Source organism: Rattus rattus, chromosome 2 (assembly GCF_011064425.1).
Source record: "Rattus rattus isolate New Zealand chromosome 2, Rrattus_CSIRO_v1, whole genome shotgun sequence".
In the NCBI taxonomy this organism is placed as follows: Eukaryota; Metazoa; Chordata; class Mammalia; order Rodentia; family Muridae; genus Rattus; species Rattus rattus.
This window is the reverse complement of record NC_046155.1, coordinates 114,837,942-114,856,163: the sequence shown is the minus strand read 5'-3', so window position 1 is coordinate 114,856,163 and position 18,222 is coordinate 114,837,942. Positions and strand designations below refer to the sequence as shown.

The 18,222-nt window shown below is 33.6% G+C and overlaps 1 protein-coding gene across 1 annotated transcript; it reads right to left on the bottom strand.

Annotated features, from left to right (window-relative positions):
• Window positions 1-733: 733 nt before the first annotated feature.
• LOC116893223 (olfactory receptor 14C36-like) lies at window positions 734-1,729 on the bottom strand. The gene has a single exon (XM_032895104.1). It carries the CDS (start codon window positions 1,727-1,729, stop codon window positions 734-736), a length of 996 nt encoding a protein of 331 aa, XP_032750995.1.
• Window positions 1,730-18,222: the final 16,493 nt, after the last annotated feature.

Here is an 18,222-nt window from a genome sequence, read left to right as displayed (position 1 = left end):
GTACAGTCCATAGACCCACACAAGTTAAGTGTTGCATAAGGGAATAGATGGGGACAGACAGAGAGAACATTAGAAAAATGAAATAGGGGGGGAAGAAAAAAAAAGAAAAATGAAATAGAAAAGGTAGCTATGGGTAGATTGGGGAAATGGAATGGGAGGATTAAGTATGGTAATGGAGAAAACATGGGAACAGGGAGGGATTATTGAGACACAGCTAAAAATGAGGACCTTTGGAAGAGTATTATGGACACCTAATTCAGTAGAGTATTCTTAAGTTATATGTAAGCAAAAAGACAATCTAAAAAAATCACCCAATAATGAGGGAGACAGAGTGACACCTGGACACCTGTTGTGATCAAATTATGCTAGGGAATATAAATACTTGGCCAAAGTTTTCCAATAAAAACCCTTAAAATCATTAAGGCCATTGCCAGGTTGCTGGGCAAAAACTGATAGCAACATCTCATTTGTGAAGAAAAATATTCAGTATATCTCACTGAACATGGAAGTTGTTAAGTTGGTGCCTACAAAGTGCCATAACATTATAGTGCATTTGTTATATGAAATACATTCCATGTTAGCAAAGCAGAAGATGGCCTTGACTATTATGAGCTTCTTGAGTGTTTGAGCAAGTAGGATTGATTTTATACATACTGTGTGTGTGTGTGTGTGTGTGTGTGTGTGTGTGTGTGCGCGCGCGCGCATGCATATGTCTGTGCACAAATATTTCTCTTTATATTGTCAGTTTTCTTCCTCTAGAAAACTCTGATAGTTTCTTATTCCTTTTATATTCAAATATGAAAGAAAGTCTTAACATTACTTTCTTCACTGCCACCTTAATCTGTCTGTTTCTAAGACTATAGATGATAGGATTTAAGAATGGTGGAACAATAGTATAAAACACAGAAAGAGTCATATCCTTAACTACTTCTAATGTTACTACTGGAGGTCTTAGGTACACATAGGCAGCAGAGCTGAAAAACACAGACACCACAATAATGTGAGGGACACAGGTGGAAAAGGCTTTCCCTCGCTCTCCTTTGACAGGAACCTTCAACACAGTTGATAATATCCGAACATATGATACAGCAATAAGGATAAAGCAGCTACAACCAATGACAATAGCGGAGAGAAGCATTAAGAGTTTGTTGTTAAAGGTATCTGAACATGAAAGCTTCAACAAAGAGGGGATATCACAGAAGAACTGAGAGACCACATTAGAGTGACAGAAGGAAAGCTGGAATGTTTTGAAAGTGTGAACACTTGCAATGACAAGAGAGCTATGTAGGGAAACCATTGTCATCTGAACACAAAATTGGTGGTTCATGATCACAGGGTAAAGAAGAGGCTTACAGATGGCCACATAGCGATCCTGGGCCATGATGGTGAGAAAAAACATCTCTATACATGCACAAAAAAAGACCAAAAAGATTTGTGCTGCACATCCTGTCACAGAAATGTTCCTGTGGTCAGTGATAGAGTTGAAACAAGCATTTGGGACAGTGACGGAAACATAGCCCATATCTAAAATGGACAGAATTCTGAGGAAGTAATACATGGGTGTGTTCAGGGTTTGGTCAACTGTAGTAGCAATGATGATGATAAGGTTCCCTAACAGACTGCCCAGGTACACCAGCAGGAACAGCACACTGAGTAGGATCCTCAGCTCCCAAGACTCAGCAAAAACCTCCAGGAGGAACTCAGTCACTAGGGTAGAATTGGCCATCATCTCAAAAAGCAGGTTTTCTGAAAAAAATAAAAAAGTTGGACAAAGAATAAAATTTCCCTTAAAATATTTTATGTCTGTTTTCTAAAAACAGCCTTTTTGTGTAAAAAATCAAACATTTGTTTCTTTGGCTTGTGTACTTTTTATAACATGCTTAGTTATTAATTCACCAAGGTGAGGCTGTCTCTCTAACAGTATTGTATGTTGTTACATACTTAGAATTTATTTTAACAAAAACTAACAAATCCTTTGCCTTGTTAAATGCTGTTGATTAAAATATGGCAAGATCTTCTTCCAGATAAACTAGTTGTGCCAATTAGAAATATCCTGAAATTTTTAACATGTGGAATTTAGTATGCAAATTGTTGTATGTAACTATTTTCATATATATTTATTTACCTTTGAAATGTATTTATGTTATATGATTATTTTCATATAAGTACACATATGTACATGATGCAGAATTGTGAGAAGTGAAAGTGAAGATGAGATAAATGAACATAAGATTGTGAAAGACAGATGAACATGGAAAAATGAAGAGTTTAGGAAATCTTATTCAGGCCTTGGATATCTGAGACCTTTAGAATAGTCGATTTGCCTGAAAACTTAGGTACTTAACCTTGCATCCATGAAACAGAACTTTCTGTTTTTGTAGACCTCAGGTTTTTCTAAAAGTTACTCATGTTACAATGAAGGTTTCAGTTTCTTTCTTTTTCTTAAAATTTTTATTCACTTATTAATTTTAGTTATATGAGTACAATTCAGCTGTCCTCAGACACACCAGAAGAGGGCATTCGATACCATTACAGATGGTTGTGGGCCACCATGTGGTTGCTGGGATTTGAACTCAGGACCTCTGGAAGAGCAGTCAGTGCTCTTAATCACTGAACCATTTCTTCAGCCCCAAGGTTTCAGTTTCTTAAAGACAAGTGTATGATATTGGAAGTATATTTAAATTCATACAAACCGTAACCATGAAATATTTATCTCGGTCAACTGACTTCTAGAGCATAAAACAGTTCACACAAAAAACTAAACATGATGTAATGCACAATACCTTTTAAGTTTTTGAGTTCAAGTCAAAGCTTGGCTGATGTTTATGTATACCATGTTTCTGCAATAGTTATTAACATATTATTAAATTCCATGGTAATGTACAATGTGAAAACCATAAGATCTAAATTTATAATCAGTATGGTGGTACTAAAGTACACAGGCCTTAGCATATAAAATTAATAGTACGCTGCTATCAGCTTAATAATTAAAGTACAAAATTTTGATATATTCTCATGTCAGCAACCAAAGTTATTAGCATTATGATATATTACATTATAATTATAATTAGAAAGAAAAGCACCCTAAGAAGAGAGGAATAAAGCAGCTATGACACAGACAAAAAAAGGTAACAAAGGAATTTCAAGTAGTAAGATAAACACATTTACTTTTTTTTAATATTGAATGTTTTATTTTGGACCTAAAAATTCTAATAACACAAATACAGAGAAGTTAAAGAAAAATATTCCTTAATGATATTAACTAGTGAATATTGACTACATTTAATTCTTATTTGCCTAATTTATTTCATCATGAAAATGATAGTAAACTATTTTGTCAAGATGTTAAGACAGAAACAGCTTTCCCTCAAATATACTACTATTGCCTCTATTAAATATGTAAGCATACCTGTACTATATTTGAGATTTCCATCAAGATCTCACTGTAAAGGGCCCACAAAGTATTTAGAATCCCAGTAAAGTAAGTAGTAATATTAAAATGCAAAACCATATTTCAGAATATATCAGCTAACCTATTTCTGGTTGTATTACAAAAGATACTGAATACAAGCTTTTTACTTTTGTTTTTTGTTTTTTGTTTTTTTTTAATCAGTAAATGAATGTTCTTCCAAGGGTTCAGGAAACCTGCTGTATGTGACATCATTTGAGTCACCTGGATAAGGTGCTTTATGAAAAGAGTAACTGGCAAACAGATCAGGATGCAGCATTAATTAAAGCACACTGTATTATGGCTGCAGTGTGCTACAGAAAAGAAATATTACTCACTTATGAAGAGCATTCTTTCCCAAGGTCAATGTTGACCATGTTAGGGTAATTGTACACCAGTTTTAAACAACAACTATAGGACGGTATTGTGTTGAAACTCCATGGATTATTGAACAACTAGACCTAGCTACTTTTATAAGCTATCTCATCCTTTATGTCATAAATATTCAATATTGATGCAATGATTTAAAAATTTTACTATTTTTATATATTCAATGTAAAAGCAATGTTAGAAGAAAATGTAATATAGTAAGCAGAATGCACGCATAAAGTGATATTGCATTTGGACTTTTCAAGGTTAGATAACATCACATCTGCAATGAAAACGTCCCAGTGCAGCTGAAGAGAGTGGCAACTGGGATCTTGAGTGAATTGATGATACTGTACTGCTTGGTGAGTTCTTACAATTGCTCTAAGACAGTACATAGATTAAAAAATCACTGGAGTCAAAGACCATTACCAAATAAAAAGGCACTAAAAAGATTCAATTTCAATTATACATTTCTGTGCTTTCATCATCAGAGCATCTCAATATAAAAGCATATACTATGAGATTTAAAATAAATACCACAATGGAAACATGAAAAATGATTTAATACTTAGCCATCAATAATTCTGAAAACCAGTTTCAAAAGTTGGAGGTGTTTGCATCATATATCAATATACATACCAGATACATACAGAAAATTTACCTCAAATGTATCAGAAGAAGTGTATACCAATTGTTCTCCACCAATAAGACTTGTCAGTTGTTTTGCCTGTGAAGTACCTGTACTCTTTCTGTCTTCCATTTGCAGTGGCATACATCATCTTGGAGAACGTTATACTTATGAAAATATCCTGGAACATCATTTGGTGAAACGTAAGTGGTATTAAAGAGTAAATGAAAAATAAAATCACCTGAAATTTTTCAACTTTAAAGAGAAAAGAACTAGAGATAAAATTAGAAAATTGTCGAAAGACATAAATTAAATTTTGAAAGTAGATTAAAGAAGAAAATAAAGACAACTTAGAAAATAGATCAAGCCAAAAAGGTACTGTACAACGATTATTTGATTCAATATCTTCATCCCTAAAGAATATTTAATCATAATAAACATCTACACTAATAATCTTCAAATGAAAATTATATTGGACCAAATGCTTTTGTATAAAGTAAAAAAAAAAAAACACAAATTAAGCTTCAAATAGGGAGATACAAAGAAAATATTAGAGCAGAATCACAAAGATTGAGTGTTTAAAAATGTAAAATAAATAAATTAACACGAAGCATTGGGAAAATTATCAGTTATACAAATAAAATGGTAAAAAAAATATCAAACTATTGTCACAGTAGCAAAAGACTTCAGAGAGCAGGAGAGCTTACCCCAAAGAAGAGCCCCCTAAATAGTTACAAAGTGTTCAGTCCTGAAATCACTTACACAAAAACATTCAACAAAAATACAGTCATCTTAGGTTGTATTTATATTTTTGTGCATATACACATTTAAATATAATATATAAATGTAACAATAAGAAAGGGAAAAAGACATCAATTTGAAAGTAGGAAAATATGGTAGGAGCTGAAAGGAGGTTACAAAGAAGTGGCTGGAAAGACAAAAAGAAAGGGATGATGATATAACAAGATTTTAATTGAAATTTATTAGGAGTGTTAACATATTTGATGCCAAGGAAATAAAAGGATTTAAGACTAATAGCTTTATAACAACAAGTCCAATAATAAGGTATGAGTTGAATTCTAAAATTAAACAAGATATTGAGAAAACTATTTTTCACAGCACGAAATCAGATCACATGAGTGACAAGTAATGACACTTGTTAGGATTTAAATGCCTCCCAGAATTAATTATTCCAGTAGTAGAAAGTTTCATGGATAAATTCATTAAAGAAAATGAATTTGTTTCTCTATTAAAATAACTTTTTGTGTTTATTTTCTAAAAATAAATTTTTGTTCTACACAGCAAAACAAGAAGATATCACAATAAAATAAATGCATGTGAATAAGCTTGATAAATTTTAAAATTCATCAAGGTATTTGTAAATTTTATACATAATCCATTAATGCTTTTCACAGATTAATGGATTCAAGGATAAAAATCACATGCCAGTCTCAATGTATGCTAGAAAATATTTTACAATATTCAATAACATTTACATATACAAGTTTTAATCATGTATAAAAGGGAATGTTTCTAGTATAAAAATAAATCTTTCCCAAAGTTTTTACAAGGCAAAATTGATAATCATAACTCACAAATTCCACCAAGGATAATAGAGAGAATTCTTTCCAGGGCATGAAGACAGAAAAAAATTAAATTTGAGAAACCTGTCCTACCACAATGGATTTCTGTGTGGTTTGTTGCTGTTGTTGTGGTGGTTGTTTATTTTTAAATTTTATATTATGATATAATTATAATTCTCCCTTAACTTTTATCCCTTAAAAACCTCTGATAAACCACCTAATGGTCTTTTTCTAATCCATGGTCCCCCTTTTTCACATTTTATTGCATTATAAATATATTTGTGTACACAAATATGCTTGATCATTCTGTAAGTTTCTAGTATGTAGGTTTTCAGGTATGATGATTTAGCACTGGACATCAAATTTACAGCATTTGCCAGGTCCCTTTAAAATACAAAATTCATTAACAGTATTTAAATAGTACAGTTTGTAACTTTTAAAATTAAACATATATGTCTTAAACAGATTCAGATACTATTTTAATTCCTGTAGAAATATGGAACTAAATTTATGACATCCAAAAGTCTTCAGAATGTGCCTCTCAGAGATGAATATTTATGGTCTCATATTTTTGAACATGTATACTAATATACATGCATTTTAAAACTTTTCTGTATTCAAACTATAAAAGTATGTGAAAAAATCTTCAAGAGTATTGTGTCAACATCATATGTAGCAACAAATGATGAAGAAATACTTAGAAAAAGGACACATATTACCTTTTGATTGAATACTTCAAGTCCATCATAAGGCTAGAGAAAGGAAGAAATCCTTTGGGAGGAATATAATTTAATAACTTTTCTGTAGTGAAACATTTAAAACCAAATTCTTAAAAATCTGCACATGGAAAATAATCAAAAACCACAAATGGAATTGTAAACCTCTGAAGAGTTTGAACACATGCTTTATGTCATTCTAAAAGGTGACCATTTAATGTCTATGGCCAATAAGAAATTCTAATGTTTATAATTTTTCTGAATTTACTTTAAATATTATTACTTTGATATGTAAATAAGAAAGAAATTTATCTTGATTTTCTGCTGAAAGTCATGGCTAATTAAACTGGAGTTCAAAGTGAAAGTTTAGCAAGAAAGAATATACTTTTTATAAGTTAAGTACTTTTTGAGTTGTTCCATATAGTTGATAACCAAATATTTTTTACAAAAATGAACTGTATATGATATAAATATATTAAAATATATTTCTAGTGAAATGAAAGGTCATTTAGAAGGACATTTGCTTGTCATATAGACAAAATGTGTTCACATTCTGGCTCTCACATAATGGATCACTAATGGATAATGTCATAATAATGGATATTGGATAATGGATAATGTCATCTATAATGGATATAACACATTTTTCTTGCATCTAAATGCACTACATGCAGAGAGTAAGAACACATTTATGCAGGGAAATATCCATACACATATTTAAGAATAGATGCATACGTATGTTAATAGATTAATGTAAATTATGTAGATATAGCATCAATTAATATAAAAAAGACCTGAAGAAATTGAAAGAGATTGTGAGGATATATGAAAAGATTTGGAGTGAGTAAAGAAAAGTGAGAAAAATATATCTATATTATAATTTTAAAAAAATGTAAACAAATCTTTTAACATATTTACCAAATGTGTTTACACGAGTTTTCACCCTATACACTATATATCTATATACCTATGTTTATATTTATACCTATTTATCTATTGATTGTCTGTTACATGTATTTACTATATATGCAAAATAGATACATGTGTTAATATTGTTATATAAATATTACAAAAACTTAAAGTATAAGTATATTTTATGTTATAGAAAGCTTTTGAATCTTTATATCATTTCCTGAATTTTTTTATATACACTTTTGCATATTTTGAAAACATTGAATAAATTAAAGAACGTTTCAGGTATAGTGCAGTATTTAGGTTGCATAGAAACAGAATGATCACATTTTGCTTTGTGGATAACACTTTACTTAACTATACTCCTTGAAATTGTTGTCACTTTTGAAGTGAAACACCTATAAAACAGCAAGGTATTCTTGTGATTCTTTTGCTTTTATAGTAATAGCCGATGAATTCACACAATCTTTTAATGAAATTACTGATTGTGAGGTGGCAATGTAAGATGGATTTTGTTAAATGCTCAGTATTTTTATTTTTACTTCATTGTGCATCTTAAAACACTTAAAAGTATAGTAAGAAATTGCTGGGAAGCCATTATATAGTAAAGAGAAGAATGTTAGGATAATTACTGTGGTCAGAAGACACTTACCTGGGCATTTTTCATCATTCAAGAATGTCAATGAAGCTCTGTGTTGTTAACTTTTGCAAATCAAAGTCTTACAGATAGTTCAGTCAAATAATTGTTTGTAGCAAGAAATAAAAGGGATTCGTCCATTAAGTAAATTTTCAGACTCGGTTTTATAAATTGGCTAAACTTGTTAACTTTTATGTAAAATGTGGCCATCCTCTTGAGTGCTCTGAGAGCACAGTCTTTTTTTTTTTTAAGAACACAGTCTTAATTAGACAAAATGCCCAGAGGTTAATTTAGGTAGGTGATGATTTCCATAGAACTGGTAGAAATAGATCCAATTAAAATTCAAGATTAGGCATAGGCTCAAGGAACGAATAAGGTGTCATCAGAGTTACCTGAAAGTGTGTAGATGATGATGTGGGATAGTGAAATAGTTCAGAAGCACATCGATAACTCCTGTTATCTAAAGAATATGTCTGCCATCTGCACAGTGCTCAGGACATTATCATCCATGGTGTTAATATCTCTAACCAATCAGATATTCTTTCTTTTGTCTGTCTCTGTCTTGCTTTATCTTCTCCTCTCTGCCTCCTCCACCCTTCTCTTAATTCTAATATGTTAATTGTTAATCCATTAGAATATATATATACATATATATAAATATATATATATATAAACTTTCAGTTTGTTTTCTTACTTGTTTCAGGTTCATAAGGATGATGTCAAATGTAAATTATGAATCACACTAAAAAATTTCACAACTCTCCAGCTTCTCATAAAATATTAGGTAAAAATATTAATATTCCATTTTGTACTATATTGAGTACGTGCAGTAAAACAACTTCAGATCTGTCAACCTCATTTACACACAATTTAAAATTTAAAATTTCCAGTAGATTTAGTACATTAGCATGTGTCTGAAATATAGAGGCTTCATATAACCATGAAGGGAGAATACTTTTTTAATATTCCTAGTTCTTTCTTCACAAAGAGGGTTTAGAATTTGGTTTTTTTGTTTCATTATTTAAGATATTTAAAACATTATTTTTTTTTTTTTTCTTTTTTTTTTTTATTAACTTGAATATTTCTTATATACATTTCGAGTGTTATTCCCTTTCCCGGTTTCAGGGCAAACATCCCCTTCCCTCCCCCCCCCTTCCTTGTGGGTGTTCCTCCCCTCCCCATTGCCGCCCCCCCGACAATCTAGTTCACTGGGGTTCAGTCTTAGCAGGACCCAGGGCTTCCTTCCACTGGTGCTCTTACTAGGATATTCATTGCTACCTATGAGGTCAGAGTCAGGGTCAGTCCATGTATAGTCTTTAGGTAGTGGCTTAGTCCCTGGAAGCTCTGGTTGCTTGGCATTGTTGTACATATGGGGTCTCGGCCCCTTCAAGCTCTTTCAGTTCATTCTCTGATTCGTTCAACGGGGGTCCCGTGCGCAGTTCAGTGGTTTGCTGCTGGCATTCGCCTCTGTATTTGCTGTATTCTGGCTGTGTCTCTCAGGATCGATCTACATCCGGCTCCTGTCGGTCTGCACTTCTTTGCTTCATCCATCTTGTCTAATTGGGTGGCTGTAAATGTATGGGCCACATGTGGGGCAGGCTCTGAATGGTTGTTCCTTCAGTCTCTGTTTTAATCTTTGCCTCTCTCTTCCCTGCCAAGGTATTCTTGTTCCCCTTTTAAAGAAGGAGAAGCCTTCACATTTTTTTGATCATCCGTCTTGAGTTTCATTTGTTCTAGGCATCTAGGGTAATTCAAGCATTTGGGCTAATAGCCACTTATCAGTGAGTGCATACCATGTATGTCTTTCTGTGATTAGGTTAGCTCACTCAGGATGATATTTTCCAGTTCAACCATTTGCCTACAATTTCATAAAGTCGTTGTTTTGATACCTGATAAGTAATATTCCATTGTGTAGATGTACCCATTTTCTGTATCCATTCCTCTGTTGAAGGGCATCTGGGTTCTTTCCAGCTTCTGGCTATTATAAATAAGGCTAAGTGAGCGTAGTGGAGCACGTGTCTTTTTATATGTTGGGGCATCTTTTGGGTATATGCCCAAGAGAGGTATAGCTGGATCATGGGCAGTTCAATGTCCAATTTTCTGAGGAACCTCCAGACTGATTTCCAGAATTTTTGTACCAGTCTGCAATCCCACCAACAATGGAGGTGTTCCTCTTTCTCCCATCCCTCGCCAGCATTTGCTGTCACCTGAGTTTTTGATCTTAGCCATTCTCACTGGTGTGAGGAAATCTCAGGGTTGTTTTGATTTGCATTTCCCTGATGACTAAAGATGTTGAACATTTCTTTAGGTGTTTCTCAGCCATTCGGCATTCCTCAGCTGTGAATTCTTTGGTTGGCTCTGAACCCCATTTTAAAACATTATTTTCTTTCATATTTACTTTCCTTTTATAATTAAAATATGATTGCATAACTTTTTCTTTCCATTTTCTACTCTCTAGTTCCATTTAGGTCTTAAATGATTGATTCTTGGAAGCAGTTTATGGGAGAAATGTTGGAAACCTTGGAATTTTAAAGTAAAAAAAAAAAAACAAGATCTAGCTTTTTGTAATTAGTGCATAATGGGCCATCCTATTTGGATTTGAGAAGATAAGAGTAACATGAAAATCTGTATAATACATGCCCATGTCAAGATGTTTTAGAAGGAAACACAGGCACTTGTAAGAATCATTTCAGTAAGTACTTTTAGTAACTATATTTAGAAGCTATTTTGTATTCTAAGAGAAAACTTCTCTATATCTCTGCTTATTATGTACTTGACTGGACATGATTTCAATCAGGACTGAGTGCAATCTGTTGGATGATAATGTCAAAATAGTAAAACATTAAGGTTGTGATATGTTTATTTATTACTGTATTACTGGGGTCTATAATAAGAGTTCAGATTAAAAATTGTGCAGCTTATGAAGAAAAGAACACGTGTAATGCTAAAGTGGTTGAGAAGGAGTGTAAAGAAACCATCTGTACTTGTTGAAAAATTTGACCAACTTAGAAGAAACTACATAATTTGCTTGTACAATAGAACAGGGGCTTTGAAAGCCAACTTTGGCTTATGATGAGTTGCAGTTTACCAAAATGCACATTTATTCAAAACAGGGTAATGGGGACGAGAATTCCAAAAGAAATTTCCTGTTACAAACAGGCACCTAAAATGTATCTCCTCAGATTCCATTATTAAGTCATTCAGCATCCATCTTATCTGTAGATTAATCCAGATTATATATTGGATTTGTATAGTAACTCAATTTTATCACCCATTTGTTGCTGTATTTTCCTGAATGCAAAATATCATTTTTGGAATTTTGGAAAGTGGAATATTACATGAAGGTTAAATAAAGTCAGACAGTGAGAGTCAAGACTACATGATTTCATCATGGGAAATTTTTTCACAAAGCTGTAAAGATAAAGGCCAAATTATATTGGATATTGTAGGATATGGGAAATGCTAAACCATAACATTATGACAAGGAAAATTATAACTACAGTTTGAAGCCAGGACAAGAAATGTCAGGTTTTTTACATGTATAAGAAGTGAGAAACTGCTTGGTTGCATTTAAATGATATCACTGACATACTCCCAATCTAGACTTGAAGTTACCAGGAGTCCTGTTTGGATCTTCAGTTTTCTTTTATACAGTCTTTCATTGTTTATCTACTATTTTTCCTATGGAGTCAGAATAGTTAATCTTAACTACTGTGTATTGGAGGATATGAATTAATTTTTATTTTACAGGTATTCATATTTAGAAGTGCATTGAATTTCAGAAGAGATATTATGGACTTTGAAGCATAATGAAATTGTTGAGATTTACGGAATTCTAAGAGCTGCCAAATAAACTTTAGCATAACTAACTTAATGATATAAGTAAAATCCGTGCTAAAGAATTTAAGTGGACAGTCTTTCCCAAATGACTAAATAGCTCTCATCTTGTTCACCAACTTTTCTGGAACTCTGAGAAGAAATCAACCTGTTAGGAAAGACCCTAAATTACATTCTATAATTGCTCAACTAATGAGTACAGTTATTTATATTAAACAATTCCCAAATACCCTGAAATCTAGTGAAAATTGCAAGCTATGTTGGCAGGTTTGGAGCCTTTTTCCAACTCACTCACCCTATATGACTTAAGAAACATATACCAAGGAAGAAACCTATAACTTATGGTTCTCATATATCTGAATATTTATGAAAAGCAAGTGTATACTGGCTTGATCCTAAAGGATGCACTCTACAGCTCTTACTGGCAGAGTTGAGTCAACCCATCTTTGCTTTTAAATAGAAAGTCACAAAAGGAGGTTACTATAAACAAATTACTTAAACCAGGTTGCCCAAAGAATTTTAAAATTCTCCAAATCTGTCTGATGAGACAAAATTTTGACCCCATGACCTTATATCATATGCTTCCCAGGACCATCCTCTTATAAAAATAATGATCTCCTCCTAGTCTCAAAAATTAAAATAAATTTTATAAAAGTGCCATGGAAGCATTACTGCAAGAGTTATAGATACTGAGAAATAGCAGGTCAGCTAAGAAAGTTGAAATTTATATATCGGCATTAAATCTTGGCTACCATCTGAGGGGAGGAAAAAGGAAGAATGCTCTCTCAGTGAAGGATTTCTGTCACCCTTAATATACCAATGACAAAGGCTAATATGTAGTTTTGTGAAATAATTATTCCTATATCTGTACACCATATTTTTTAGAAACAGCAAAGCCACTCGTGATGTCTCTGCCCAAAGTGCAGCACTGACCTCCTAATCAGGCCTGAGACTAAACAAACGAACTTTGAGGCTTTAAAAACATTTATGACTTTGTTTCTAGTTCTAGTAAAAACATTTTCAAGTGGTTTGTGTGTAAGAAAAGGCATTTCTAAAGAGGTTATAACTAAATTTTGTGGCCATGATAATGTACTCTGTCATACCTGTCCAAAAACTGGGTCCTGAAAACTGGGACTGCCATAAGGCCTTTCTGATGCCTGCCCAACATTTGTTTGATCCAGTAGCAGGCCACAAACCTGGAAAAATCTACAGTCTTGTTTGGAAAAATTACTGCCATCAATCCTGTTAAGCTCTTTCCTGATTATAACACATAGGCATTCATCTATGAAAGTCATTAGATGAAAGTTGTAGGCCTTCTGTTTCTACCTATGCAGGGAGAAGATGTTTGGCTCTGGATTTAATCCCACACAGTCCGTAAACCACACCCCAATTGCAACCTCAACTTCCCAGGTATTCTGACAGATCCAGGATTACAGGTGAGATCATAAACTGTACCCCAATAACTGGAATAACAGGGAACCTCAGAAAGCCTGGGACACATATAACCCACCCAGCAAAAGATCTGCATACCTTCCAGTTCACATCTGTGCATTAATCAGAGCCTCTTTTCTTGTTCTCTACACACTCAGGCAACACCCCAATTGTAGCTCAATTCCTCTGGGGTTTAGACACATCCAAGATCAAAGAATCAGAGCCTCACAGTCTCAAAAGAAGGACAAGCTCCAGTCAGAGATAGGGAGGCCAAATAATGCCAGAGATAAGCAGATCACAAGACTAAGGTATATGAACATAAACAACAGAAAACAATTCGACTTGGAAACATCAGTACCCAGTTCTTCCAACACAGCATGTCCTGGATATCACAAAACAACTATAAAGCAAGATTTAGGTAAAAATTATTATTTCCTGAAGATGATAAAGAACTTTAAGGACATTAATAACTCCCTTAAAGAAACACAGGAGAACAAAATTAAACAAATAGAAGTCCTTAAAAAGGAAGCACATAAATGCCTTAAAGAAATACTGGGGAACACAATCTAACAGTTGAAGGAATTGAACAAAATGATGAGAGATTTAAAAACGGAAATAGGAACAATAAAAAAAACATGACAGGAGACAGCCCTGGAGATGGAAAACCTAGGAAAGACAATAAGAGTCATAGATATAAGGATCACTAATAAAATATAAGTGAGGGAGGAGAGAATCTTAGCCATAGAAGATACCATAGAACACAATGACTCAGCAGTCAAGAAAAATACAAAAAGCTAAAACATCCTATCACAAAACATTCAAGAAAGCAAGGACACAAGGAAAAGAATGAACCTAAGAATAAAAGATATAGAAGAGAGTGACCATTCCAAAATCAAAGTACAAGCAAACATCTTAAACAAAATTATAGAAGAAAAATTTCCTAACCTTAAAGAAATATAAAATGATACAAACAAACAAATAGAAGCCCTTAAAAAGGACTGACAAAATTCCCATAAATAATTACAGGAAAACATAAACAAAAAGATGAAAGAATTGAACAAAACTGTCCAAGATTTAAAAACGTAAATAGGAACAATAAAGAAAGCACATAGGGAGGCAACCGTGGAGATAGAAATCCTAAAGAAGGCCAGTAGTCATAGATGTAAGTATCACCAACAGAAAACAGGACATAGAAGACACAATCTCAGAGACAGATGATACCATAGAAAACATCAACACAACTTTCAACAATAATGTAAAATGCAAAGGCTCCTAGCCCAAAACATACAGGAAATCCAGGACACAGTGAGAAGATCAAACTTAAGGACAATAGGTAAAGAAGGGAGCGAAGTCTCTCAAGTTAAAGGGCCAGTAAATATTTTCAACAAAATTGTAGAAGAAAACTTCTCTGACCTAAAGAAAGAGATGCCCACAAACATATGAGAAGCCTACAGAACTTCAAATAGATTGGAACAGAAATGAAATCCCTCCTGTCACATAATACTATAGACCACAAATGCACAAACAAAGAGAGAATATTAAAAACAGTAAGGGAAAAAGGTCAAGTAACATATGAAGAAAGACCTATCAAAATTACACCAAACTTATCACCAGAGACTATGAAAGCCAGAAGATCCTAGGCAGGATGTTTTACAGATGCTAAGAGAAAACAAATGCCAGCCCAGGTTACTATATCCAGCAAACTCTCAATTAATATCGAAGGAGAAACCAATATATTTCATGACAAAAGCAAATTTACACAATATCTTTGTAGGAGTCCAGCCCCAGAAATGATAATAGATGGAAAAGCCTAACACAAAGAGGGAAATTAAACCATAATAAAAGCAAAAAAGTAATCTCCTTGCAATGAAACCAAAAGAAGAGAGACACAAAATCATAATTCCACCTCTAAATACAAAAATAACACGAGGCAACAATCACTATTCCTTAATATCTCTCAACATCAATATCTCTCAATTTCCCAATAAAAAGACATAGACTAACAGACTGGATAGATAAAGAGGACCCAGCATTTTGCTGCATACAGGAAACACACCTCAGAGACAGACAGACACTACCTCAGAGTAAAAGACTAAAGAACAACTATCCAAGCAAATGGTCGGAAGAAACAAGCTGGAGTAGCCATTCTAATATCAAATGAAATTGACTTTCAACCAAAAATCATCAAAAAAGATAAGGAAAGACACTTCATATTCATCAAAGAAAAAATCCACCAAGATGAACTCTCAATCCTAAATATCTATGTTCCAAATTAAAGGGCACCTCCATTCATAAAAGGAACCTTACTAAAGTTCAAAGCACATATTGCACATCACACAATAATAGGAAGAGATTTCAACACCTCACTCTTATCAATAAACAGATCATGGAAACTGAAATTGAACAGAGACATGGAGAAACTAACAGAAGTTATGAACCAAATGGACTTAACAGATATTTATAGAACATTCCATCCTAAAACAAAAGGATATACCATCTTGTCAGCACTACATTGTATCTTCTCCAAAACTGACCATATAATTGGTCACAAAACAGGCCTCAACAGATACAGGAAGTTTGAAATAATCCTATTCATCCTATCAGATCATCATGGACTAAGGATGGTCTTCAATAAGAGCATTAACTACAGAAGAACCACATATACATGGAAATTGAACAATGTCCTATTCAACGATAACTTGGTCAAGGAAGAAATAAAGAAAGAAGGTAAAGACTTCTTAGAATTTAATGAAAATGAAGGTACAACATACCCAAACTTATGGAACACAATGAAAGCTTCCCTAAGAGGGAAACTCATAGGTTTGAGTGCCTGCAAAAAGAAACAGAAGAGAGCATACATGAGCCTGCTTGACAGCATACATAAAATCTCTAGAACCAAAAAAGCAAATACACCAAAGAGGAGTAGAAGGAATAATCAAACTCAGGGCTGAAATCAACCAAGTAGAAACAAAAAGGACTATACAAAGAATCAACAAAACCAAGAGCTGGTTCTTTGAGAAACTAAGATAGATAAATACATAGCCAGACTAACCACAGGGCACAGAGAGTGTACCCAATTTAACAAATCAGAAATGAAAAGAGAGACATAACAATAGAATCTAAGGAAATTAAAAAAAATCATTAGATTATAGTACAAAAGCCTATATTCAACAAAACTTGAAATCTGAACTATATTAAATAAGTAGGAAGAGAGTGGGCAGCCTTCTCTAGTCCATGATTTTAGTGGGATTGCTTCAAGTTTCTCTCCATTTAGTTTGATGTTAGCTACTGGTTTGCTGTATATTACCTTTATTATGTTTACATATGGGCCTTGAATTCCTGATCTTTCCAGGACAATCTTGAAATGGACAATTTTCTAGACAAACACCAGGTACCAAAGTTAAACCAGGAACAGATAAACCATCTACAGAGCCCCATAACTCCTAAAGAAATAGAAGCAGTTATTAAAAGTTTTCCAAAACACGAGCCCAGGACCAGATGGATTTAGTGCAGAATTCTATCAGAACTTCACAGAAGACCTCATACCAATACTCTCCAAACTATTCCACAAAATAGAAACAGACAAAGCACTGCCGAATTCCTTATATGAAGCCACAATTACGCTTATAACTAAACCATGCAAAGTCCCAACAAAGAATGAGAACTTAAGACTAATTTCCCTTATGAATCTCTATGCAAAAATACACAAGAAAATTCTTGCAAACTGAATCCACGAATGCATCAAAATGATCATCCATGATGATCAAGTAGGCTTCATCCCAGGAATGCAGGTATGGTTTAATGCAGGGAAAGCCATCAACATAATCCACTATTTAAACATATCAAAGAAAAATATCCATGATCATTTCATTAGATGCTGAGAAAGCATTTGAAAAACTTCAAAACCCCTTCATGATGGTGGGTGGTAATGGGGGGTGGGGTGGATGGGGAGGAGAACACCTTTATAGAAGGAGTGGAGGGAGAGGGCATTTGGACTTATGGACAGTATACCAGGAAAGGGAATAACATTTGAAACATAAATAAAGAAATATCCAATAAAAAAAGATAATTCATTCTTTGCTCACTGCCCCTAGGCCAGGGACAGTGGACAGCCTTGAGTCCCCCAAACTGGAAGCCACACAATGAACTTTTAAGGGTACTTTCCCTCTGCCTTGCTACTTTAAGCAGAGGGACACTTCTATTCGAAGCCTCCTCCCTGATGTCATGACAAAGAAAAAAAATAAATTGGAGAATTTCTGTCAAAAAAAAAAAAACAAGAAGAAAGAAATGCCCATAAACATACAAGAAACATATAGAACACCAAACAGATGAGACCAGAAATTCCTCCCAACACAAAAAGAAAAATAAAATACCAAATGCAGAAAACAAAGAAAGAAAACAGTAAGGGAAATAGGTCAAGTAATATATAATGGGAGACCTTTCAGAATTACTCTAGACTTCTCAACATATACACAAAAATGTCACAAGATCCTATGAGGATGTCATAAAGACCCAAAGAGAACAGGAATGCCAGCCCAGCCCAGTATACCCAGCAAAACTCTTCCAATTACCATAGATTGAGAACCCAAAGTATCCCAAGGTATAACCAAATTTACATAATTGCTTCCCACTAATCCAGCTCTAGAGAGGATAATAGAAGG

Excerpts from the sequence above, each read along its gene's own strand:
- LOC116893223 (XM_032895104.1), bottom strand. The coding sequence starts at position 1,729 with ATGATGGCCAATTCTACCCTAGTGACTGAGTTCCTCCTGGAGGTTTTT.